The 25,958-nt window shown below is 51.7% G+C and overlaps 8 protein-coding genes across 8 annotated transcripts; 5 read left to right on the top strand and 3 right to left on the bottom strand.

The window, feature by feature from the left end:
- Positions 1-146: 146 nt before the first annotated feature.
- KD926_000233 (uncharacterized protein) lies at positions 147-1,675 on the top strand (the record flags this gene model as incomplete). The annotated part of the gene is made up of 3 exons (XM_053104169.1): positions 147-387; positions 440-917; positions 976-1,675. 3 exons carry the CDS (start codon positions 147-149, stop codon positions 1,673-1,675), a joined length of 1,419 nt encoding a protein of 472 aa, XP_052952566.1.
- Positions 1,676-2,021: 346 nt separating this feature from the next.
- KD926_000232 (putative transsulfuration enzyme family protein) lies at positions 2,022-3,265 on the top strand (the record flags this gene model as incomplete). The annotated part of the gene is made up of 2 exons (XM_053104168.1): positions 2,022-2,177; positions 2,234-3,265. The coding sequence occupies 2 exons, from the start codon at positions 2,022-2,024 to the stop codon at positions 3,263-3,265; spliced, it is 1,188 nt and encodes a 395-aa protein (XP_052952565.1).
- A 1,855-nt stretch (positions 3,266-5,120) lies between these two features.
- ptpB (tyrosine protein phosphatase PTP1) lies at positions 5,121-6,812 on the top strand (the record flags this gene model as incomplete). Its single annotated transcript, XM_053104167.1, has 3 exons — positions 5,121-5,508; positions 5,644-5,909; positions 5,970-6,812. 3 exons carry the CDS (start codon positions 5,121-5,123, stop codon positions 6,810-6,812), a joined length of 1,497 nt encoding a protein of 498 aa, XP_052952564.1.
- A 1,313-nt stretch (positions 6,813-8,125) lies between these two features.
- Positions 8,126-8,910, bottom strand: KD926_000230 (VanZ family protein; the record flags this gene model as incomplete). The annotated part of the gene is made up of 2 exons (XM_053104166.1): positions 8,126-8,745; positions 8,886-8,910. 2 exons carry the CDS (start codon positions 8,908-8,910, stop codon positions 8,126-8,128), a joined length of 645 nt encoding a protein of 214 aa, XP_052952563.1.
- Positions 8,911-9,578: 668 nt separating this feature from the next.
- KD926_000229 (SAGA histone acetyltransferase complex subunit SPT7) lies at positions 9,579-13,343 on the top strand (the record flags this gene model as incomplete). Its single annotated transcript, XM_053104165.1, has 4 exons — positions 9,579-10,662; positions 10,744-11,885; positions 11,952-12,637; positions 12,710-13,343. The coding sequence occupies 4 exons, from the start codon at positions 9,579-9,581 to the stop codon at positions 13,341-13,343; spliced, it is 3,546 nt and encodes a 1,181-aa protein (XP_052952562.1).
- A 1,642-nt stretch (positions 13,344-14,985) lies between these two features.
- KD926_000228 (putative eukaryotic translation initiation factor eIF-2C4) lies at positions 14,986-18,674 on the bottom strand (the record flags this gene model as incomplete). Its single annotated transcript, XM_053104164.1, has 7 exons — positions 14,986-15,182; positions 15,244-17,080; positions 17,131-17,279; positions 17,330-17,523; positions 17,581-17,693; positions 17,764-17,949; positions 18,567-18,674. The coding sequence occupies 7 exons, from the start codon at positions 18,672-18,674 to the stop codon at positions 14,986-14,988; spliced, it is 2,784 nt and encodes a 927-aa protein (XP_052952561.1).
- A 1,253-nt stretch (positions 18,675-19,927) lies between these two features.
- rna14 (cleavage polyadenylation factor subunit RNA14) lies at positions 19,928-23,299 on the bottom strand (the record flags this gene model as incomplete). Its single annotated transcript, XM_053104163.1, has 4 exons — positions 19,928-20,700; positions 20,766-21,765; positions 21,899-22,330; positions 22,409-23,299. 4 exons carry the CDS (start codon positions 23,297-23,299, stop codon positions 19,928-19,930), a joined length of 3,096 nt encoding a protein of 1,031 aa, XP_052952560.1.
- A 663-nt stretch (positions 23,300-23,962) lies between these two features.
- On the top strand, positions 23,963-25,056 carry asf1 (nucleosome assembly factor ASF1; the record flags this gene model as incomplete). The annotated part of the gene is made up of 4 exons (XM_053104162.1): positions 23,963-24,071; positions 24,131-24,170; positions 24,235-24,543; positions 24,642-25,056. The coding sequence occupies 4 exons, from the start codon at positions 23,963-23,965 to the stop codon at positions 25,054-25,056; spliced, it is 873 nt and encodes a 290-aa protein (XP_052952559.1).
- Positions 25,057-25,958: the final 902 nt, after the last annotated feature.

The raw sequence follows: 25,958 nt of genomic DNA, 5'->3' as shown, positions 1-25,958 counted from the left end.
ACCTCCCCTCCCCTCCCTCGTGCATTCCGCCCACGTTTTGGTCCCTCTGTTTGGGACAGTATGCAATGCTTGACCCATGCTACACATGTCGCCGCCGGCGCATCCAATGCGACCGGTCGCAGATCCCTTGCGTCAAGTGCCAGAAAATGGGGGTAGAATGCTACGCGACAAGGCCCCCTAGATGGGTCAAAGGCGTGGCTATCCGAGGGAAGATGCGGGGAGTCTCGTTTCAAGATACCCCAGATGCGTCAAAAGCAGGTGTAAGAATGAATGCGAAAACTAATAGCTCAGGTACCCATAGTGGAGCTTCTCTGAGCTTACCACTGGTACCTCGAGACCCTGTCACCTCCAACTTAGATGCAACCTCCAAATACTATCTAGATTATTGTAAGCATGCTCTCTTGCTGGACCCCGCAGCTACACTAACGTCGCATTCCAGACCACGAGCATATATGCAAGCTCTTCATCGTATATGACAGCGATAGGAACCCCTTCAGAAGCTTTATATCTCTTGCTCTAGATGACCCGGTCCTTTTGAAGGCCTCTCTGGCCCTCGCTGCTCGTCATAGAGCCAACGCAGGCCGCTCTTTCTACCAGATTGACGAACCGACACCCTCTCCTTTAGCCGATTCTCATCGGGATGCTCTGGCCTTCAAATATCAAGCCGTGCAGGGGCTTTCACGTGCTTTAAATGATACAACACTGCATAAGAAACATACCACGGTGGCTGCTGCCTTCCTTTTAATATTTTTGGATCTCATAGAGTCGGGGAGCGATAAGTGGAACATTCATCTCGAAGGAGCCAAGAGCTTGATCACCCTAGATCAGCCATCCCCAAATTCAAGCATAGGGGTCAACCAAGGGCCCGGTCAAACTGTTCAGGAAATTCGTGACTTCATCACGCGGCAAATCTATATGTATGTCTTCAGGCGTGGACACTGAGATGAGGCGAACGAGTGACTGACTGCCAGTAAGGATCCAAACACTCGGAGCAACCTTTGTACGACCGGGATTGCTGTCCCAGTTCATTTCAGTGGATCGTCTAGATCGGCAGCCTTCAGAAGTTGTGGAACAGTCCTTCGTTGGATGTCCCGAGTTTATCCTGGATGCAATACAGTACATTCTGGGCCAGAGAGACGCCGTCTTGGGCTTAGATCCCCTGATGGAAACCGAAACCTACCACCGTGTAGAAGAAATCGCGTCTGTTCTCGAGTCCATCCAAAACTTCGATTGTTATCTTTGGGCTTCAAGCTTACCACGACCGCAATCCCCCACGAGAGATTTGAACAATCTTTGTATACTGTCCCAGTCGTGGAAAATCAGTGCTCTCATATATGGACGGCGTGTCCTCGATATACTTACGAACGACGTTTCCCCGCAGGATGAGCTGGTGTGTGAATTGATTGGCTTGATCGGTGCATTGGAGGACAATGAAGTGTACAAGTGCATCTTGTGGCCAATCTTTGTTGCGGGCTTGGAATGTCGATGGCAAGCCCAGCGAGATTTCCTCGTTGGTTGTTTAGAGAAGTTCTGGGCCGCCACTAAATGTTTCAACACGATCAATGCTGCCAAGATCCTGCAGACATATTGGCAACAAGAGGGACAGCAGGAGCCGTTTTCGCCTCAGTGGATATTCAAAATCGGCAATCTAGGTCGGGACTGGCTTCTTGTCTAGAGATATGGGGATAGTTGGAGGACTTTTATCGTCTTTCCCCTCAGCACCTGAGGCCATGAACATCACGGGGGGTGAAGATGGATCTAACCGTTTCAGGAACTTGACGGGAGTGGGTCAGTCTCCACCAATGAGAGTGAGCTCCGTGGATCATGATCTAATCACATCCGGATTAGGAACTTGACTGGAGTGGGGGGGATCGCCTCGATAAGAAAGAGATGGAAATGCCCTCGCATCTTATCGTCTCAAGCAGTTTCTGAAAGCCGGGTTATAAGCACAGACGTGTGGGACATATTTACATATTTCCTTGGACTCACACCTCACATTTCCTCGACGATTCCAGAACACAATGGCGCCATCAACCAACAGCCATCCCTCGACTCGTGCATTGCATGCCGATGACCGTCTACATCTGGTGACCGATGTCGCACCCCCGATCCATTTGTCGACGACATTCAGATTCCCCGGCAATCCCGACGACTTGGTCCCATCTGTCGATCCTGTTGTACGTGTTTTGATAACCACCGGCGGCGACCAAAGCAAGGCTAACACTCCCCGTAGGACGAGTTCGATGGCAAGAACTACATATACTCCCGAGAATTCGCCCCGAATGCGACCCGCTTTGAAGCAATCCTCTCCTCACTGCTAGGTGGTCAAGCTGTAAGCTATGCTACTGGCTTGGCTTCTCTACATGCGGCCTTGACTCTCCTGAATCCCCGCCGGATATCCGTAGGGCAGGGCTATCACGGCAGCCACGAAGTGATTAGCGTCATCTCCCGACTGTCGGGACTTCAGAAGCTCGACCTCGACTGCCCTGCCGACAGTCTGGGAGAAGGCGATGTGATTCTGCTCGAAACGCCCGTGAACCCGTACGGAACAGCATTCAGCATCGAGGCATACGCCCAGAAGGCCCACTCGAGAGGCGCATACCTTATCGTCGACAGCACATTCGGCCCTCCGGGCTTGCAGGACCCGTTTCTTTGGGGTGCAGATATCGTGATGCATTCCGGGTCGAAATATTTCGGCGGCCACAGCGACATGCTCTGCGGCGTTCTCGCAACCAAGCGCAAGAACTGGACCAAGCAGCTGCTCGAGGACCGACTCGCCATTGGCAGCGTCATCGGCAACCTGGAGGGCTGGCTGGGCGTCCGCAGCCTCCGGACTTTAGAAGTCCGGGTGCAACGCGCCAGCGAGACCACGGGGAACTTGGTCTCATGGCTGCAGAGTGCGCTGGATACCTCATCGCCTGCCCCGGGCAGCGACGAGGCGGTCATTCAAACAGTTCTTCAAAAGATCCACCACGCCAGTCTCCAGGACGAGCCCTGGCTGCGGAAGCAGATGCCCAACGGCTTCGGGCCGGTATTCTCCATCATCCTCCAGAAGGAGGAGTACGCCCGCGTGCTGCCTAGCAAGCTGGCTTTCTTCCAGCACGCAACGAGTCTCGGCGGAGTCGAGTCTCTGATCGAGTGGCGTGCGCTGTCCGACGCTCGGGTTGATCGGAAGTTGTTGAGATTGAGCGTTGGGTTGGAACACTGGGAGGATTTGAAGAACGACTTACTGCGGGCGTTCAGGGCGCTTGTGGAGCAGCAATAATGCATATTATATCCACTATAGACATGGATAGTAAATAAACCAAAGACCAATTTGTTCATTTTAAGTAATAAATAACTAGCCTTTGGACGTTCACCGATCTAACCAGGCTGAGCCGACCCATGAGAATAGTCTTCAATCCCGACACCAGATCCTTGTGCTATTAGCATGGAAGGCCAACTCAACGCCCTTGCCGCAACGTTGCAAAGACCGGATCTGAGGTATCATTCTTCGGGATCTGTATCTTGAATGATATATCATGTTTCTGCAATGCAGGTGCCACAGATCGTCAGGCAGTCTCGTTCTCGTGCAACGGTGCAAGTATCCTAATAGTGCTGACGATCCAACACATTAGTAAGTCAATCGTTCAAAGCTCTTCCATCGTACGCCGGACTACAGGAATACACACGTCTAACGAAAGTTTGAACGAGCGGCAAAAAAAAAAAAAAAAAAAAAAAAAAAAAAAAAACCTAGATAGATAGACATCTTCAATTCAAAACTACGCAATATTATCCAGATATGTATGATTCCAAATTCAACGCCCAGTCAAACGGTCGAAAAGAAGATTGACCGGGCAAAGCGGAAAGGAACAATTTTCTTCTTCGGATATAATGAGGGACGCATCTCACGGCGCAATGTAGATACAACCCAATCTGTATCCGGTTCGTGTATGAGAAAAGTGTATGGTTTACAAGCTAAGTAAGAGACTGCCGGAGACTCCGTAGCTCTTCCCCTGTGTGGTCGCGTGGTGAAGGGTGCAGAATTTGTCGTGCTGATTTGGCGGATATAAGAACGCGTCGTTGGATTTACTGCAGACGTGGTTCTTGGACATCATCGAGTCCATCAGCGGAATGTTACTGCGTATTGTTGTGGTTGACGATATGGCGGGTTCCCACGGACATTGGGAACGATGGTTGTGGGAGTGGACAAGTGGGCAAGTGGACAAGGAAGAGAGAGAAAAGACTCCTTTCTCCAAGGAGAGGAGCAACTCACCGCCCACTAGATGAGTCAGCCGCTGATCAATTTTCTCATCTCGCGTGGAGCAGAAAAGGCTTCGACGGAGCTTCCATCGATGTTCTGCAGGACAATTGCACTTTAAGTTCCCTGAACTCTATATTATTTTAATTGTCTCCGGACCATTATTGCTTTTATTGCCCTCCGGACTATATATTTATTATATCATTCCTAATATTAATCTTAATTTTCCCCCGTCCCTAGATTGAGTTACATCGCCGCGTTCCCACTGGGATCGTCCGTCCCTGTTTTTTTTCTCTCTCCCTTTCCATTCTTTCCTTCTCTCGTCCTCGTCCTGCCTTCTCGTCTTTCCCTCCAGCGTCTCTCGCCTTGACCGGATCGTCTTCTCCCAGTCTGATCTACCATTCCTTCGCCTCGCTTTGTTTGAGGTTATTTGGACTTGCTGGTCACGTCCGTTTGATCGATCCGGGAAGACCGTCCGGTCATAATCTATGCCTTCGCGACCCTTTTCTCCTGGGCTCTGATACATTATTCTTTATTTTTCTCTTTCCCTATTTTGCTTTTATATAATTATAATACCTGTCTTTTCAACTCCTTCCTTTTCCGAAATCAACCGGTCGCGCATACTTTTTTTTAAATCATAATTGTTTGCGGAGAATTGATTCCGTCACTCGTCATAATTGCGACTGCGCCGTTCGCAGCAGCCAGAACGATTGCGCCGAGTCGGAGGCTCCCTCTCATTTATAGAGCATTCGATAATTTACGAATCCATCGTCGACCATTTCCCCGAGACATCTCGAGATCCTTAAAGCTGGCCAAGCAAATTACGTCGAGGGACAGCTTCCACAGCTGTCCCGATCTATCGACGCTACAGATATCATCCCTGCCGCAACCCGCAGGCGGCGCAAGCGACGATCCGCCCGACGGCTTTACGGAGGGGAAATTTATCACTGCACCACCATCCCGCTCTCCATCTCCCGGCACCGTCAGCCTCCGTAGCGGACCCCGACGGCCTGACTCGACTAGGAAGCGGGTCTCGAAGAAGGCGCGCGGCGTCCTGGGCAAGGTTCGGGCCTTCCAGAGGATTGCTGCGGCCAAGATGGCTCATCCCACCATCAAGATCGATACCAGCGTGCAGGCGACGAAGCGGGCCCTCCCCGAGGATCCTGACGATGGCTTCGACATCCTGGATGGGCCCGACAACGACAACCCCGGCTTGGAAGCCGGCGATAACGAACGGGTTCCTCCTTTCCTCTGCCAGTCTGTCTTAGGTTGGTCTCGCGCCCCTTCTGTTCTTCCTTACCCCTCTACTCGGTTCATCCGGATGATCACTCCTCGCTTTCGCAATCAAAACAAACACGACCCAAAATCATCTACCGTTCGCTAAGATAACCCTGTCTCGCTAGAAATCCACCAGAAATTCGAAGAACTCGAATGGATACAACGGTCTCGTCTGGCGGAGGGCATGCTGGCCAACGATTCGTCTCATCGTTGGGCGCTGGAGGCCGATCCCGAGGTTAAGGCAAGAAACCGATACATCAACGTGCAGGCCTGGGCAAATTCTCGCATTCATCTTCCAGTGCCCGAGGGAGAATGTGACTTCATAAATGCTTCGCCGATCGTCCTGCAGGATTCGGTGTCTCGGGAGGAACGGAGGTATATTGCGACGCAGGTGAGTATGCGATTCTTCGTTTGTCGGTCGGTCGGGTTGTCTAACGTCTCCATGTCACAGGGACCAAAAATCGGCAACATCCCTCACTTTTGGCAGATGGTCTTCCACGAATCCACTGAAGTTGGCGTGATCGTCATGCTCACGCAAACCGTCGAAGCGGGCCGAGAGAAATGTTCGCAATACTTCCCCATCCACGAGGAGGCTCCCGCCATGGCTTTGGTCGAGAGAGGCCATCCCTACATAAACGAAGATGGTCAACAACAGACAGACGACCACCTCATCGGTGAGGTCGCACTGCTCGAAACCACCTGGGATGAGAAAGCTCGCTCCGAGATCCGAAAGCTGCGTCTTACCGTGGGTGATGAATCCAAGGTCGTTTGGCATTTTCTATTCGCGGGGTGGGCGGATTACTCCAAGCCGGAAGGCGACGACCGCGACGCGCTGCTTCAACTGATCCGACTGTCGGGCTCGAAGTGCTCACCCTCGAATCCTCGCGTCGTGCACTGCAGCGCCGGTGTCGGCCGGACAGGCACGTTCATTGCTCTTGACCATCTTCTGCTAGAACTGGAGTCGGAGCAACTGTTGCAGGTGCCTGACGAAAGCACTGATCCGGTGTTCGAAACCGTCAATCAGATGCGAGAACAACGCATGATGATGGTCTACAACGAAATGCAGCTGCAGTTCATCTACGAGGTCCTGCGGGAGCAAGTGGACGTGAAGCTTGGAAAGGTCGTCAGTGCCACCGAACGCAAGTCCGACGAAAGAACCACGAAAATGGCCAAACTTTCCGATCAAAGCGACTACCTGCCATCAGCTAAACCGGAGCTGGAGCTCGTCTCCGATCGCCGCTCGACGCCTAATAGGAGCTGGTCAGGAACGCCCGAGGTTTCAGACAATGAGTAGTCTGCTTGAAGGGTTTCATTCTTTTGTGCTGGCTGCTATTATTGGCTTAGACCACAGCCCCATTTTGAAGTATTCTGTTTCTTTATTTACCCATTCGCGTACATATGGCCCTTTTTTTGATATAGCTTTCTGATGTTTCTTTACGTTGCATCTTTTTTTGTTGTTGTTGTCTTCGTTAACGACCAACCATGAGTTTCCCCTATTTTGCATTGATTTCAGTGGATCTGTTACCCTTGCATCCTGCGTGTCATCTTGTTTGAATATTGAATATATGATACTCATGTCTCCCATGCTACTTACTCTACTCTACTGTGTTGCTTCTAATATTTTCTTCTCGACACCTTCATAGTAACTATTTCATCTAGAGCATTGTTTTTATTTGTTCTCCTGGTGCTGGTTTCATAAATCAAGGTTTCCAATAATACAGACATGATCAGCTCGCTTTCTACCTTCCATGCATGGCTATTTGTGCATACAGAGGTACCTAGGAAAATCAAATTCTTTTGATACATTACTTTTGGGTGTGGTGTCAATTGGTAGTTGAATTAATTTGGTGTTTTGATCGTTGGTAGCGTGCCCCTTCACGTAGTTAGTGCGCTTATATATTTCGTGCCCGAAGCTTCAATTTCATACCTAGTGCTGACTATAGTTTAATAATAGCAACGCATCTACCTACAAATAGGAACGAACGAACCAAGTGATTCCATTTCTTTCATGACAAACATTACTTAAATAAGCTAAACCACTCGCTAAGACATTCAATTCAATCCCCCGCCTGTAGTATGTACATACAACGCCGAAAAGCGCATGCGTGAAGTGAAGCTGATGCTGAAAATGGAGCAGAAGCAGAAGCAGGAACAAAGCATGCCGGAACCAGCCCTACGCCCCCGGTATATAAGACCAAAGAGAGAGGAAGAAATGTGAAGAGAAGGGATGAGAAGAGGAAAGAGAATGACGTAAACCGTAAACTATCGTAACGATTCGACTTTTTGAGTCATGGTGGGTGAGTGAGTGAGTGGGGCGAGGAGGGAGGGAGAGACAATACATGAAACGTCAGGATAAGCGTAAGACATGATATGAGGTGATATAGGAAGCAGATGAGTCGTGAGATCAAGAGTGATGGTCTGGATGATAGAAAGAGAGAGAATGATCTAGATCAATATAAATGCCTAGAGGTTTCTGGTGTTTAATGCCTTTTTTTTGAGGGAGAGGGAGAGCCGCGCCGCAATTGCGTTGCTTTGCTGTTGTTTCCTTTCGTTTTCTGCTGAAGATTTCAAGGCCGGAATTGAAGGAGATTACGTCCCACGACGTACTTAATCGCTTCGTTTCCTCCCCTCGTCGTCGACATTGACAGCAGACGGCGAGGTTTTTGCGTCCCGCGGTGCCGGCGTCCCGGCAGCAGATTCCTCGACATCCTCCGCATCCCAGTTATCGACGGCATTCTCATCCCAGTTATCGACCTCTTGCTCCAGCGTCGTGACGCCCGATTCCTGCGGCCCGAGATCGTCGTCGTGCTCCAGGGGATGGCCCAGCTCGATGTCATCGCCGGCGCCGTCACCCATGGCGCCAAAGCGGGCCTTGCGTCTCCGCTCGAGCATACGTCGGTGGTACCAGCTGCAGAGGCCGATGGCGCCGACGCTGCCGACGAGGTTGGCGAGGAGGTCGAAGGGATCGAAGGAGCGGCCGTTCGGGAGGAGGCCCTGGACGATCTCGGAGCCGATGCCCAGGACGAGCGTGCAGATGACGAGCGTCAGGTGGAGGGTGCGACGGCGGGTGGTGTCGGGGATCCAGTAGAAGACGAGCGAGAGGAGGAAGAAGGTGATGACGTGCAGGAACTTGTCGTTGGGTTGCAGCTGGACGGGCACGCTGCCGTAGGAGCCATGAGGGAGGAGACCGATGTAGGCGGCGAGGATGAGGAGGAAGATGAAAGCGCCTGCGTTGAGAGGGGGGTTTGGTTAGCTGATTCTAATTGAAATAGCATCAACCGATCGATCGGAGATCTGCGGGTATGGCCGACCCAGCTTTCCCCGGGCGGAGGTGCGAGGGGAATTGGGGGAGGAGGGGAGAACGTACCCGCGAAAGGATAGCGGATTCGCATGATGGGAGGGATTGGAGGAGGGAGTGGATATCGGGAGAGAGGATTAGTCGTTGAGGTTTGGAGAGAGGGAGAGAGGAAGCGAAAGAGAGAGAGAGAGAGAGAGAGAGAGAGAGAGAGTAGAGAAGAGAACGTCGACGGATGCGTCATGTGCAGCGCTGGCCTGGCCCCATCGGCCGAAGACCGTCGAGGAATTCAACTTTCTTTCTCCTTGTCTTCTTCTGCCCGTCTCGCTGTCAAAGACCCTTTGTGTGTCAGACACTCCCTTCGACCACTGGTCTGGCGAATCGCATTCTTCTCTTAATATATTAATTCATTAATTCCCCGGTCCATGCGACCAGAGGAAAACGGATCGCATCGCGACCGCCAGAGACTAGTAAAAAGTAGCGACAAACTGCGCGGTTGGTCTGAAAACTGCGGCCGTTCCGCCTTTCGACTTCATCTCATCCGCGCAGAGAACCTCAGCCCGAAAGTTGCCATCAATTCTCCCCCCTTCGGACCATCGTTCGTCCCCCGGAAATATCGGCGTTCAACTCCTCTCACCCTGCCCTTTCTCTTCATGTCTTTTTCCAACCCGCAACCCCCCTCTGTGCTGCCCTCCCGATCCTGAACATAACCGTGGAGAAGCGAGCCCCCTCGCCCGCCCCCAGAACCGGGGTCTTGGAGCGAGCATGTCGCTCGGACACAACCACGCCTGGCTGCCCCCCGGCCATCTGCGCCCTCCCGATGATCATCACGACGTGCGGTCCGTCAATGGCTACTCCAAATCGCTGTCCGGTCCGCGCACCCCCCTGATGCGCGCCTCCGTCGATACCGATGCCGCTCACGCGGGTAATTTGATATCGGAGGCTGATGCTGCAGCCGAGGAGGACCCACGCATCGCCACGTTTCGCGATCTGTACAAACGCAGCGAGGCGAAGATAAATGACTTGTTTGCCAACCAGAAAGCCGCCGAGGACTTGACCAGCTCCGCCTGCGCGCTCCCTGACGTGCCTGAGGCCGATCTGCCACGCGCCGAGGAGCCCGCTCCACCCCCGGCTGCCCCCAAGAAGCCCGCCCGGAAGCTGGACGACGACGACTATGACGACTACGATGACGATGACGACGAGGACGATGCCGACGCGGCTTCCCTGCCTAAACCCAAGCCCTTGCCCCTTTCACAGGAGGCCAGCGGCATACCCTCCCCTAGTCACCCTCCCAGCAGCTCGACCCCGGCCGCGGCAGAGACCTCGAAGGAGACGAAGAAAGAAACGCTCGAGGATATTCGCAAGAAGCTAGAGGAAGACAAGAAGGCGACGGAGGATGCCGCCAAGCGAAGCTTTCACACCCTGTTCTATACCCTGGAGAATGATAGAGACGCCATGCTAGATCAGCAGCGGCTAGAAGAGTCCGAGCGGCAGGTTGAGGCCGAAATGTCGGGCCAGGCCAACTCGGGCGCCAACGCGAACACGGCCTCAAACGGCTACGGCTCGCTGAGCAACGCGAACCTTGGAGCCTCCAGCCTGACGTTGAAGAACCTGATCGCCCGAATTGACATGAAGCGGACCATGGTGCAAGCTTCGGATGCGGAACTGCGCAGTCTGATGAGCGAAGTTCGCAAGAACAGAAGCAAGTGGGCGAGTGAGGATAAAATCGGCCAGGAAGAACTGTACGAAGCTGCCGAGAAGGTCCTCAGTGAGCTGAAAGCCATGACGGAGCACTCCTCGGCTTTCTTGACTCGTGTCAATAAACGCGACGCTCCCGATTACTATACGAGTATGCCTCTAACCCAATCCTCGCACGCATTTAGCATATGCGGATATTCTCCGGGACAAATTTACTGACAATCGATAATAGTCATCAAGCATCCCATGGACCTGGGGACTATGACGAAAAAACTCAAAGCTCTGCAGTACCGATCAAAACAGGACTTCGTGGACGATGTTAATCTGATTTGGACCAACTGCTTCAAGTACAATACACACCCGGATCACTTCATGCGCAAACACGCTATGTATATGAAAAAGGAAACGGAGAAACTGGTCCCCCTAATCCCTGACATTCAGATCAAAGATCGAGCCGAAGTTGAGGCGGAAGAGCGCAGACTGCAGATGGCCGAGTTGGACGGAGCGGAGGAGAGCGACGACGAGCCGATCATGTCGTCAAGAGGTCGAAAGGCTCCCGGTAAATCGTCCAAGAAAGGTGCCGCGCCGACTCGAAACACCCCCAGCGGATCAGAACCTCCCGCTGGTTCGTCCTCGCAGCCCCCTGCCCCTGTCCGTTCCGACTCCGATGCTCTCATGGAAGGCACCCAGAATGGGTTCGCGACGCCGCCGCCGCCCGGAACTGCAACGCCGTCGGACCCCTCAGGTCTTGGAAACGGGGTACCGGGGAGTCAGGGTGACTCGATGGATATCGATGGCTTGGCACCCTCGAGCAGTGCCTCCAGCGCGCTGCCGGCCTCGGGCGTGGAACTCGAGGACCCGGAGTACAAAGTTTGGAAGCAGGTCACCAAGAAAGATCGAGCGATGATTGCAGCCGAACGACACCGTCTCTTCAAGGGTGACAAGCTGAACTCGGACGAGCCCGCCCTACTTCGCACAAAAGCTGGGATGAGAAGGTGGCTTAAAAACCACATGCAAGTGAATGCAGAAGGCGACAAGGCTCTTGAAGCAAATGCACAAGGCATCGAATTGAATGCGGCGGGCGAGAGTCTGGCGGAAGGTATCGAAGGGGAGGAGGACCGGGAGATACCGGATTATTACGACGTGATGTCCGGCGTCCCTGACCTTCCTCCACGCTTGCTATGGAGAGAAGACGCCGACGGTAACATTGTCGACGCCTCGGAAGAGTTCCTGCGCATTCTGCCCAAGAATTCTTTCATTCAGCCGGACAGCAAGCTCTCGCGGAAGATGGATGCCAACATGCGCCAAATGCAGGAGACCCGGAAGGTTTGCTCCAAGGTTGGCATCGTGAAGCAGATGCAGTTGCAGTCTCAGGTAGGTTTTTCCAACCCTTCTTACCCCGGCCTTGCTTAAGTCTATGATCTAATGCATTGTTTGTAGATGTACCAAAACCAATTCCAGAAATACCAGCCCGAACCGTTCGTTGAGCAGGATATCCCGCCCCACGTACTGAATGACCAGGGGCCCGTCATTGCGCCTTGGGCTTGCAAGGCGGCCTTGCAGCGCTCCGTTGCGAAGATCTTCTACCACACTGGATTCGAGGAATATCAACCGTCGTCTCTTGACGCAGTCACTGACATCGCTTCGGATTTTTTCCAGAAGATTGGCGAGACCATGAAGTCCTACATGGAAGCCCCCAAAGTGACGGATACCGACTCGGTCGAGAACACCTCGAACTCTCAGTGGAAGTCGGCATATACGGAGCCAGAGATCGTGCTTCATACTCTTTCTTCCGTTGGCACCGACATTGAATCGCTCGAGTCCTACATTAAGGACGACGTGGAACGGCTCGGATCGAAGCTTGCGACGGTTCATGATCGATTGAAGTCGTTGCTGTCTGAGCTCCTGCGGCCTGCTCTCGCCGACGGAGGCGAAGATGGCTCCAACGCCTTCAACGATGGAAGCGAGCAGTTTATTGGCGGTGACTTTGCGGAAGATATCGATGAAGATTTCTTTGGTTTCAAGGAACTTGGTCTGGACAGAGAGTTTGGCCTTGCCACCCTCAGTGTCCCTCTACATCTTCTTCAGAACAGGATGTACAACGCTGCCCAGGCACAAAATACAAGGTACGTCTTGTCAACTTACTCGGATAAGAACCTGGAACCCTCCCTGCTAACCCGTTCACCTTATTCTACCAGCTCCACTCAAGCTGTCACTGTCTTCCCGTCGCCTCCCGCGTTCCCACGTATCACTGCTGAGACGCTGGGATCGCAGATCGGCTTGGTTCAACAATTTTTCAGCGCCAAGTTACAAGCAAACAACAACGAGCCTTTGGTTGAAGATCTTGAATTGCCGCCCAAGCAGCGACCCATGGCCGCCCGTCCTCGCCTGCCGGCATCAGGCAAGATCCCGGCTCCTTCTCAACCGACGGGACCAACGACCAGTCCTCAGAAGCGCCCACTCCCGCCAACGGCTACCGGACCGGCAAGCGCCATCAAATTAGGAACTGCGGAGCCTAGTAAGAAGAAGGTCAAGAAGAACAGTGGAGTTGCATTGGGCCTCCCCGGATCGACTGCCGAGGGGGATGAGACTACCGTGAACGCCGACGGGACAAAGGCTTCGAACCCAGCCGTGACTAACCTCAAGAATAAGGATGGGTGCGCCGATGAAACCTCCGCCTCGGCCACAGACCTTGGCAGCGGGAAAAGCCTCGACACCGATGTTGCTGGTGTAGAAAGCAGCGATCCGACTAGCGCTTCCAATCTTGACCCGAATAAGAGTAACGACAGCAACGTGCCCCTGACAAACGGGACTGCGGGCGATGCGTCATGATGTACGAGTCGCAACGTGAGCTATTCACCCCGAGTTTTGGAGATACCTGTACTGTAAGAGTTTACGATGATACCTGGCTTGGTCTTCCATTCTTCCTTCCCCATTTCCTCCATTTAAGTCTTTCTTGGTGGCTATAGTGCGTGTCCATGAAGAGATGCGCCCTCTCTGCCTGATACCTCTTGGGAGTTGGCTACTGGAGATCTCATTCGCGGATTTAATACCCAAGGGCTTTGCATGAACTAGGATTCTGGTGTGATGGTCTTTTCCCCAACATGTTTCTTTCTTCCTCCGCTTTGGATCTCTCTCTACTACTTACTATCTTGCATTTGGGATTTGTGATACAAAAAGGTCGGGTATATGGACGGCGCACCATGGCATGACTTTCCAGAGGGGGAAAGATACAGTCTCCCTTTTTATGCTAACTTCTTGTTGATCATAATGCTGTTTATTCGCTTCTTCATTTTTAAACACCTTTTTCGACGTCTGGAGCTCTCTGATTCTGATCCACTCAGTGGAGACATACCAAAGAGCAGCAGCCTGTTTCTGCAAAGATTGATCCATCTGTATTTGCAACCTGATCTGCCCTGACAACTTCCAGCGTTTCTTTCCTATCTACTTCTCTCAAGCTGTACTTTTCTCTTCTTCTTTCTCTTTACTTTCTTTTATCCTTTTGTGTGTATGTACGTCTCTGTGTGCTATTGTTACAATTACTTTTTCTTCATATCAATTTTTCTTTTAAATACTAATATCTTTCTTCATCTTGCTCATCCTTGTACTTTCTACCTTCTCACTTCTTTCGGAATGACATCCTATACCGGCGCGTGTGCAAACCAAGTCAATCTCTGCATTCCATCTCCATATTTTCCCATACGTCTTTTGTCAAGTCCTCCATCTACATCCACATCTATAACCCACCCTGCCCTTCTGCACCAACTATTCATCTCATCCTATCTTGTCTCCCATTTCCTGATTCGCATAATCCTTAGTCTTGGTCTTTCATCTATGGAAAGGAAACGCGCTGAGCGAGGTAGAAGAAAGTTGAATAGTTCGTACATATGTTTTTTCTTCTTATTTTGCCATTCTGTCTTGTTTGATCAAGTGTTTCTTATTTTCTTAGTTTCTCTCGCAAATAAACATTTGAATAAGTGTATTATCGCCTTGCATTGGTTTCTTGAGAAGAGTTCGATTCGGTTGGTTTTATCGGGCGGATCTGGGTGACTACATTGAACCGCGATCGGAAATCTACAAGGGTCTACGGGATATTTGTAAAGACAAGCAAAGGTAATATCATATTGCAAAACGAAGCTATCATAAGATGAAGAAAGGAAATCCTTGCCCGCAATCACCGATCTTCCAGATGTATCTGGTTTCCTCGAGCCAGCTCGCACTGGTCGATTTGGCCTTCGCTAGCCCGAAATCCAAAACCCACCATCCGATCATTTCGAGAGCGTGCAAATTCAAAGAACCAAATCAGTGATAAAACGTAACACAGCCACATAAAAGAAGCAGGGAGATTCTCAGATCCATGTGCTAAACGTGGTTGTCCAGCGTGAAAAGAGAGAGAAATAAAAAAGAGCAAACAACAAGGAAAATTGTCGAAAGAGAGACGACACAAAGCTCGTAGTTTCAAGCATTTCGGTACTTAGATGTACCACATGCCGAAGGGCAGTCGGTTCGAGGTACCGTGGATAGCCAGCAGGCGCGGGTCATGAGGCTTGCCCTTCGGCTTGGGGTTGGTCAACTTGACTTCTGGGCCACTCTGAGGGCCAGAGCTGGCAGGAACGTCCTCGTGGTGCTTCGCGCGCGCCGCGATCAGATGAGCATAATAAACAGCCGGGACTAAAGAGAGTCATGTTAGGAGTAGATTCCAAAGGATAAAGAGGGGAAGAAGAGGACATACACAATGAGACCGAGGTAGTCGACCTCATGTACTGATAGCAGTGATCGTAGATCATGTTCTCAAGCTCCTGGGCACGGTGCTTGTTCTGGTCCAAGATGACATGGTAATGAACCGGGCGAGAAGTTCCCTGCAATGCAATGTGCGAATAGAGAAGGAAGTCCCAATCATGAGGACTGGTGACGTCCTTTTCAATGAGGGTGCCAGGAAGCGGATTGCCGTTCTTGTCGGCGGAGTTGCGATCACCAGCCCGGGGGAACGCCCTGAGGTGATGACGCTTGTTCGCAATCACCACGGTGAACTTTCCTTTCCACTGGTCCTGAGTCAACTGCATAAAGATGGCCTTCATAGCAAAGACTTCATCATTGAGGACCTGCTGGAACTGGCCCGTCGACACACCGTCCCGGAAGTAGTAAACGCGCTCAGGAGCACGGCCCTGGCCCACAGTCGACATCCATTCGCGAATCAGCGGAGTCAACATGATGTCCATATTAGCACGAGCGATGATCTCGATACGTTCTCCGTTCGCTTCACAGGCGCCCCAATAGCGACCCCCGAAGGTATCCATACACACGGACATAGCGGCCATAGACGGGGACCACACACCAAGAGGAGAGTGTGTCACGTCGGCTCCAATGATCATCGACATAGGCTTAAGGGAAGCCTCGGGAACTTTAGTGATGATTCGAGCAGTTGTACCACCGAGCTTTGCGTTAACCTTCATCAGGACGTTAGAGATGTACTGTGGGTTTGCCTTAGCCACATGGAGCGACTGCATGACTTGAGAAGGCACGCCCCAGCGGCAATCACACGATTTCTTGATCCGGGTATAGGTGAACGAGTTCTTGTCAGGAACCACTATAAGAAGGATCTGTGGATCTTTCTGGAACTTGACGCCAGTTGCGTTGTACAGTTTCTTGATCGCCTCGCCAATGTCCTCCTTGAGCTCGACGACAATTGGGCGCTGCGGGACGTGACCGCCATGACCAGCGTAACCCTTCATGAACCCATCAACGAATGTTTCCACCTGAGTTCTGTTCACTGCATTGCGCTTGCCGACGAAGAACCCAACACCCCAGGACTCGAGGGGTCTCTTATTGGGCTGATAAAACTTCTTGCCTCGAAGATCCCAACGACCATTGGTGCCTGGATTAAGGCGTTGATTACCACCAAATTGGATGTCGGGGTTCGGCAACAGTCGGGCCTTGGTGCGGATCATGTTCTGGTCAATCTGAAGTCCGAATGTCTTGAGAACAGGGTCCCCGTCGTGGTTGAGCATGGCCTTGGAATTGTGAACCGATTGCAAACGGTCGCAGGGTCTTGCAGCCGCATACTTGATCATCTGGGACGTCTGGGATTCGTTGAGCTTCCAGGGGTACTTCTGAAGTCCATGAATCGTAAGAACTTCCATCGGGTAGACGACTCCCTTCTTGGTCATCTCTACCATGGGAAGGTCCCAGTTGGTGAGGGTGAGATTATACTTCCTTTTGAAGTATGTCTCGACGCTGATCTTTTCAGATTTGCCGGTTGCCTTGTCCTTTATTTCGATGAGGTACTGGCGGGCATTTCCGTTGATCAAACCCTTCACGATGAAATTGGTACCCGAAACAGGGCAGCCGCGGTAATGAGGTTGCACCTGAAGCTTTCTCAAGCGCCGATGGGCCTCGTAGAATTTAGCCGATTCGGTGACTCCACCATGACCGTCAGGAGCGGGCTTCAGATCATGTGCCAAATGTTGATGGTCGCGGCAGTCAAGCACCGCCATCGCAGCACCCATGAAAGAGATTCGTGCCCAGAAGCAAGAGTTGGAAATGTCGATGTTCACGATCAGGCCACGTCCCTAGAGTTCTGTCAGCTTTGCAGTTCTGCAAGGAGTGTAAACGAACTTACGATAGCAGGTCTGATAGCCTGGTAAACGCCTTTGAAGGCAAGAACGCCGTTACCCAAGTCTTTGTTCTCTCCGTCGGCATCGAAAAAGGAGCGCCTGAGCGGAAGGAACTTGGTACTGGGAAATTCCCGAAGGACATGGTCAAGGAAGTCTTCAATTGTTAGCCGACTGATTCGAAGATACAAGCGGAAGCAAATTTACTCAGAGCCTCCAAAACGGCCTCGGTCATCGAAGTTTTGCCGGAGAGCCAGGCGTTGAGAATCGCCAAGTTGACAGTTTTGGTCGGACGCACAAGCAGACGGAAGGTATTGGGGGCCTTGGCATTGGGGCGACGGCCTTGCTCGTGATCAAGGTCGACCGTGACATTCAGGCCTTGTTTGTAGTCATTCATGGACCTGTAGTTCGTCAGTCGGGGGTCTTGTGTGATGAGATGGGAAGTAGAAAGGACGCACCAGGCAAGTTTCTGACCATCAAACACAATCTGCTTCAGGGCAGTTTTTCTGGCGTTCGAATCCCAGACCTTTTTGATCACGACGTTCTTCTCAGCGCCGGAGCCAATTTGGACCTGGGTCTTATGTTAACGGCAGTTGCAAAGGCACCGGAAGGACACCCGTAGAGCAGACACGGGAACTTACATCATATTGATAGACGTTCTTATTGGGAAACTTGACGATAGGGTATGCGTTCATCGACACTTCGATTTCTTTGCCGGTAGTGTTGAAGCCAGGACGAGGAACCGTCTCGACGGGGACCGAGCACTTTTCCTGTTCGTCAGCAGCACGAAGGCGAAGATGGCGAAGGCCACCGGTGAGCTTGTCGATCTGCTCGAGATTTTCCATGATTGCAAACAGAATAGAATGAGTAGGAAAGATGCCAGAAGCGGAGAATATCGAAACCAAAAGGATTGGGAGCGGGAAAGAAGAGGAAGTTGGGGAGAGGGGAAATTGGGTGGGGGGAAAAGAGAAGAAGAAGAAGATGCGGTGGGACGAGGGGAATCGAGGAAAAAACATATAGAGGAGATCTCGCGGGGAAATGCATGCTGTGAAGCCTTGGTTGTGACCCAGGGAATGGTGAGACAGGCGGATGTATATCGGCTTCCTACATTGAAGGAGGCCTATGGCGTGTGAATCCCGACCACAATCTGCAGACCCCGTTTGACCGGTGCCCAAGGTGAATGGTAACTGGCCCGGGAAGGGCCAGGGTTGACCAAAGGAGGGGAGACAAAATAAAAATGGCCATTTCTAGGGAAATGAGGGAGAGGGGATAGGAGGATGGCAAACGGGTTCTTCATAGCGAGGAGGGAATGACGAAACGACGCCATGTCACACACAAACGAATGGAAAGATTTGGGAGACAAAATATTTGGGATGGCACATTCACAGAAACTCGGGAAGAACTCGACCAAGGCACAATTTACGAATGCTGGAAAGAAACTTACCAGATGGTCAATGTTATAAGCCCCCATAGGCAGGTCGATATTACGGCACATGTCGGTCTTCAACTTGGGCCTATCCAAAGCCGGATCGCCAAAATGTTCGCTCGCCATGATGTCGGTTGCGATGGTGAATTTGGCGAGAGAAATATTGTAGCTGGTAGAACGGGGGTTTGTGACACTGAAAACGCGTTTGTCAGGACGCGGTAGACTTCCTGAAAAGACAGGGAATTCGAGAAAGGTGATAGAGGACGATAGGCCGAGAATTGAATTCTCGGGATGTCGGGCAGGATGAATGGGTATATGAATGGTAGAAAAGGAATCGAGGATGTTAGAGAGATGAAGGTAGTCAAGAGGGGGAGAGTGAAGTGGAAAGCGGGATGGGAGATGAGGCGACGCGAGACGTGTCGGAAATTGGAAGGAGCGATGAAGGTGATGGAATCCGCTGAGGTAGGTGAGGTGAAGGGTGGTTGTAGATGGATTCAATAGTGAGGTGGGAATGAAGGTGATAATGAGGATTCAAGAGGTGAAGAAACGAAGAAAAGAGGAGATATGAAAAGGTGAAGTAGATGAAGAGGTGAAGAGAGATGAAAAGAAGAGAAGGAGTAGATGAAGGAAGATGAGAGGGGATGAATGTTGACGTGGGAGAAGAGGAAGAATCAAAGCAACCGTTGCCAGGTAGGTGGGAGGTGAATGGAGGAAGACCAATGCAGGATCGATAGGCCCAGGATTAGCGAGAGTAGGCAGAGGGCTGCGAGGTTGCAAGGAAGAAAGCAGACTATGACCGAGAAGCTTGAACTGTGTTCGGCCGATAGAGAAGAATTGTTGATATCCTTCTACCTACTGGAAGGGGTGCATTGGCTACAATCCACACTGGAAACAGCCTGCAAGATGAAGACTAAGAAACAACAAATATCATTCGATTCGATCAGTTTCAATTCAATTCAATTCCACGCGATTCCTGCACCAGTCCAGACTATTCCAATCCTCCAAAAGATAAAAAAATAAAATAAAATAAAAGGCCACTGTACAAAATCCCGCACTCCCGAGGTAGGCAGATGAACGAACGAGAAGTGTCAATTTGGACCCTCCCACTGCTCACAACCTTCGCGGCGGTCAAGTCAAATCCAAGCGAGAACGCCGCTTCGTTAGATGCAAGAAACATTCAAGAAAGACTATACAGTCCCGAGCCACACCGGGCCCATGAGGTGATATCGAAAGACATTAAGAACAAAAGAGGGAGGAACAATCCCACGTCGCAGAGGGGGGTCCGGATATTCAGTTGTGGGTCATCATCAGAAAACAAGTAGAAGGCCGTGTCTATATTCGTAGTGGATTATGAGCGGTACATGCCTGAATGCATACAGTTAGCTAGAGTTGCCGGGGCTGGTAAAGGCAAAGAACGAGTAGCGAAAGAGCTTACCGGAGAAGGACTGCATGGGATTTTGTCCCGTTCCGAGTCCGCGGACGGATTGCGGTAATGGAATCTGGGAGATAGAGCTGGGCATGTCGATCCTTCGAAGGAGATCCACCAATTTCTCGGCTGAGAATCGACCGGCATTGTACGCCGACGCCGGGGGAATGATGCTCAAGAGGTATACAATTTCTCGAGGCAACGAGGCAGGGGATCCCTGTGTCCGGAACTGAGATCCGGGCTGGCTGCTCATGGTCGGCTGGGCGCGCTTTTGCTGATCCAATTGCCGCCGTTGCGTGGTCTTGAGCGGTGATTCGGCGCGAACGAATTTACGTGGCCGACTCGTGTCATCGTCAAAGTCATCCAACGCGCGTTTCGGGGAGTTGGTGACGGAGGGATCGGGATACTTCGTAACCGGGGTGCCGTGGCGCGACACGGCCTGCTCCGTCGGGAATGCACCTTTGGGTCTGGTCTGAGATGGCGAGATGATCGGCCGTACGCCGGTAGGGTCGAAGTTCGGGGTGGAGTATCGATGAGCAAATTGCTCCAGAGTTGGGTCTTCGGGGAAAAGCTCCCGCATGCGGCTCTCGAGGTTGATCACTTGAACCAGATCTCCGTAGCGAGACTCGTATTCATGGAGGAACGCAAAGATGGGTTTGGTCTTGTGCACATTGTCGGGATTGGACGCCAGTTTTCTGACCGTCATCTCGAACACCGCACGAGCATCTGCAAAGAAAGTTCTTGTTTAGCATTTCCGTGCGCAGCAAGGTGGACCGAGAGGAGAGACTCACTAATGACATCGTTGATGTCGATCAGATGCTTCAAGTACTCGAGGGCAAAGTTCTCATCATCCGGGAAAAGTTTTGCGCCTCGCTCGAAGATTTTCGTGGCGGCCGGGTCCTTGTAGCAGTGATACTCGATGAGCGCACTTGCAATGTAGACATCGCTTGTAATCCGACCTCGCTTGCGGGCATCGGCAAACACCTGTCGTGAACCGGGCATCTCTCCGGGCTTGCCCTTGCCCTGGACGCGGCGCATTGCACGCATGAGCGCAATCCAGGCGAACGAGATCGTCCTAGAGAGGATACCTATCTGAATGGCGTGCGCATTTCGAAGAACCTCCACTTGGGCTTTCTTAAGCGATTCCATGGCCTTGGATTCACTTGCGTCATCGTCATCGTCGGGCCGTCGGGCCGGCTTTTCGGGTTTCATGTTGGCAAACGCCTCTTCGAGGCGGGCAACATCCTGGGTTTCGCGAGTGCGCGCCTTGGCAATCAGGTCGTAAACAGCATCCAGAAGCTTGTCGTAGGGCTCTCTGACCAGAACACCTCGTTTGATGGAGTCTTGCTCGGATTCCGAGGTGATCTCAAGTCGGTCGGCGCGCTTGAATGCGAGCAAACAGCTTTCCGGGTTAGCGTCTATGCCATGCTTCAGGAAATCATTTCCTTCAGTCTCCAAATCATTCAGGAAACAAAATTCAGCTGCCTCAAACCACATTTCTGGTAGAAACCTGAGAGCCATGAGAGCTTGCTTGTAGACGTAGACGACTCGGTTCTTGAATGCCGCTGGCTCATCCTCCTTGAGAACGAGAGGATCTGCCTTCTCCCACTGGATCCAGCGTTTCCAGATTTCAACCTGCTGCCCAAATTCATCATCGCCATCATACCCGAGGATGGGAGGTAGCCTCGGCAAAGTTGTACGATTCAAGTCTCGCGTAGTGTTCTGGAGTTCGGTGTACGAGCTGCGAGCCGTCATGTATGCCGGTGATTGCTCCTGGAGGAATTTTCGGCCCTGAAGTGAAAACATGGGATGTTAGAAGCAACGCACGCTAAAACCAAAAGAAGAAAAAACAAAGATTCGATCGATCGATCGACAGACAAAAAAATCGCAGACTAAAGCAGGCGAAGGGGAGGTTTCGAAATACCGTGAGTTTGTTAAGACCCATCTCAAACTGGTCGTACTCTTTCCACATGGTGTTGATAGCCTGCGTGGGAACCGCAATAGCTTTTTGATAGGCCTTTCGGAGCAAATCCATCTTCTGCTGATCTTGCCATCCAGAGCCGCCGACATTTCCGGGACCAGAGCGAATGAACTGAACGTAGTCGGCCCAGATAGAGCCGGAGTCTTTATCTACACCAACATACTGAAGGGCCAAGTCGTAGGCGGACGAGATGATCGTCCTCGATTGAGCAGCGTTGTCGGTGGTCAGAGGATTACGTCGACGGACATAGTCCAGATAGACGGTCCAAAGTTGAACATCCGCAATGGTCAAGAGAGTTCGGTTGAAGATCTGCTCAAGACGGAACAGCTCGTTGAGCTCGGATTCCATGGTCGCGTACGCAACCCATTGCTCAGCCTAGTAGATACGGTTAGTCCATCAAGCTTCGATTTTCTCATCAGGCACAGCGCGGAAAAAAAAGGGGAAGAAACATACTGAAAAGGGGAAAACTTTCAGGAAGCGCTCGTATACATCCCGGGCGCTGTCGATCCTACTGCGACTCCTGTGTTCATTAAGCAACTCGATCCAAGCGGGGATGTCACCTCGCGGGTCTTCTTGGATTCTGTCTTCCAAAATGCCCACTCTATCGTGAGGCAAGCGACCCTTCGAAGTGGACGGAGAGTCTGGCGCAGGAGTAGCTGTGGCGCTTCCTTGCGCATGGTCAGACTGTAACGTACGTGAGTTGTACAAAGAGCCCGGAGGAATAGACGCATCATTTTTAGAAGCAACAGCAGGGGGGTATGAACTATTAGGAACATTCTTCACGCCGGCAGAATTCTGCGCAGCTTCATCCAACGATACATCAGGGGTAGAAGTATCTTCATTTGCATTTCCTGAGATTTGGTGCTGAGGCACATTCATAGGTATAGCATCCATGTCCTCGACACCTAGTACAGCTGGGGGCTCATAATCTGCATCACCCGCGTCATCCTCATCCTCATCCTCAACCACAAAGCCCCCAATCGTTCTGGTCTTCGGTTGTGCAGTAGTACCAGATGCAGGTACCGCGGTGGAAACCTGAGACTCAGCTCGGGAAGGTGTCTGGGAAGGGAAGGCGTTGCCAGCTGGCTGACTGGGGTCGGTTTCGGGGACTTGGGGAGTCTGATCTTGAGGGTTGGGTTGGGGGGTAGCACTGGCAGAAACGTGTCCGTTTGGGTTGGAGTCTGGCAAGGGAGCGGAAAATTGGTCATGCAATGTGTTTGAAGGATCATAATCATCTGAATCTGAATTATCTGCCCCCTGATCTTCACCCGCCTGATAGCCCACCGATTCCGCATTCATTGCCTGAGACTGGAAAAAGGCCTTCTCAGCGTCATCGTCGGCCATGACAAGAGGATGGGTTTCGATAGCGACCACGAGGCGCAGATCAGAAAAAAGTAAGCCTATATACTAGGAGCGGAAGTTGGTTGGTCAGCTAAGGTATGTTCGGAGATGTCATGCGAGAGAGGGGGTCAGGGAGTCATCCGCATTCAGGACAGAGAGTACCTACAATAAATACCTAAACCTTGCACAAAGAAAAAAGGATAGATGAGAAAAAGAAGAAGAGGGATAAGCGATACAAAGACAAGCCCAAAGCAAATGAGTGATGTCCAAGGGGAAAAGGGGGGGGGGGGGGGGGTGGTGTGGCAGAGGCTGCTGGAACAAAGAAATTGCCGCGATGGATGATGCCGTTAGAAGCTGCAGCTGTCAGGGCGGCTGCGCACGTGACACCAGGGCGGTGGGCGCGAGATGCGTCCGACACACGCGGCGCGTCGAACGCTTTAATTGAGCACCTTACGGGAACCGTCTCCAGTTTTTCCCTCTGCATTGCTTCCGTCTCCCAAGCAACTCGCTTTTTCTTCCCTCAAACATATCCCTACCTTTCTCCTCTACAAAATCTCGCCTGTTCCAATCACAATCTAATCCTCAGTCCTCATCCCAAGCCCTCTTCCCATCCCTCTAGCCATCATCTCCTCGTGTCCCTGTTAACCCCCCTCTCACACCCACATCATGTCTGTCGTCTCTCTCCTCGGGGTCAAGATCCTGAACAACCCGGCCCCTTTCCTCTCGCCGTATCAGTTTGAGATCACCTTCGAGTGTCTTGAGTCGCTGCAAAAAGGTGTGTGGTCGACACGACAAGGCCAAGCTGAAAGATACCCCGCTAACCGTGGACGACAGATTTGGAATGGAAACTCACCTACGTCGGTTCCGCGACCTCGTAAGTTGAAATTCCCGGTCAATCCGACTTACGATAATTCTCTCCTGCTTACACAGTCATTCAGCTCCGAATATGACCAAGAGCTCGACTCCCTGCTCGTCGGACCCATCCCCGTCGGTGTCAACAAGTTCATCTTCGAAGCCGATCACCCGGACCTGAAGCGCATCCCTACGTCGGAAATCCTCGGTGTGACGGTCATTCTCCTTACTTGCAGCTACGACGGCCGGGAGTTCGTCCGAGTGGGTTACTACGTGAACAATGAATACGACTCGGAGGAGCTTGCCACCGAGCCGCCCGCAAAGCCTATCATCGAACGCATCCGTCGGAATATCCTTGCTGAGAAGCCCAGAGTGACCCGGTTTGCGATCAAATGGTACGACCCCTGTGATTGTCGGAAACGATTTCTAGCATCTTTCCCTCTTCTCCTCCCCTCTACTTGTCGTGGACACATTGCTAATTCTCTACTACTAGGGACACGGAGGAATCTGCCCCCGCCGAATACCCCCCAGACCAGCCCGAAGCCGACAACCTGGACGACGACAGTGGAGCCTACGGTGCGGAAGAAGCCGAGCTTGAAGCCGCTCTGGTCAAAGAACTCGCCGACCACGAAAAGGAACCGGCCCCCAAGACCGAAGACCACGACATGGAGGGCACCGAGCCCGCCGCCGTCAAGGAAGAAGAAGAGGAAGACATCTCCGACGGCGAGAGTGAGGACATCGAAGACGAAAGTGATGACGATGACGACGATCTTGACGAAGAGGATGGCGGTGATGGCGACGAGGACGTGGAGATGGGCGACGACTCCGAACAGAAAGACGAGTCTGCCAACGGCAAGGTCAACCCTTCGGGCCAGCAACCCCATCAATCGGAAGTCATGGTTCACTGATCTACTCCACGTGATTCGAATCCGGCATGAATTTTGATTTCTTTTGATTCCATTTTTTCCCTTTTATAAATCGAATGATTTGATGATTCGATTGCAACGCTTTGATGACAAAACCAGCTTTATTTCACATATTTACTTTTAGCATCTACTTCTAGTTGTTATGACATAGATTGAGTCTAATCTCGAACCACAATAAAATATACCATCTTCCAAAAATTGCCGATAAATTCCCACTCCTCTACCACACAGCTCCTACCAATCCCACAACCTCCCCTTCTCCTTCACCGAATCCCCTTCGCAGCAAGGGAAATGAACCAGGGATATATACGCATGTCTGTCTCCGTGCATTCCCAACGGTCCGCAAATTTCAAGGACGTAGCTTCACCCCTAACATGAAGTGAACGCAAGGATGGGATCAAGCTACCAAAGCAAAAACCGCTCAATCACTACCCCCCTCCCCCAGTGCGTGAGCGATGAATTGTCAGCTCCACCCCTGCATGTCTATTGACTTAGCGGCAACTAGTGCTTGATGGCGTGGTGTGGTCGGCTGTCTCTCCCACTATCGGGGCCTACGGTGCGGTGAAGTTAAAAGTTCACATGAAGTGGCAAGCCAGGGCGAGGATGGGGCCAAATTCAAAGTCCCGCGGTAGAATGCTGTAGGTATCACTGCTAGGACTGCCTAGGCTATGCGCCCGTCTTGTTCACCGAATGATGTTCTTGCGGTGAAGTGATATTCATACCAAAGGGGGGATTTAGACATGACGGATTACTAGGAAGAACATATTTCATTTACTAGACTGGTGGTGGAGATTTGTTGGCGAGTAGGCTCGGTAAGGGTGCACCCTTTTTTCTCCTATAGTACAAGAAGGAAGGGGGTTATTTTTGTGAATGATAGGTAGGGA

Source organism: Aspergillus affinis (genome assembly GCF_023601865.1).
Source record: "Aspergillus affinis strain CMG 70 chromosome Unknown NODE_105_length_128453_cov_87_050859, whole genome shotgun sequence".
NCBI classification, from domain to species: Eukaryota; Fungi; Ascomycota; class Eurotiomycetes; order Eurotiales; family Aspergillaceae; genus Aspergillus; species Aspergillus affinis.
Note: the sequence above shows the minus strand (reverse complement) of the source record. Positions and strands in the feature narration are given on the sequence as shown.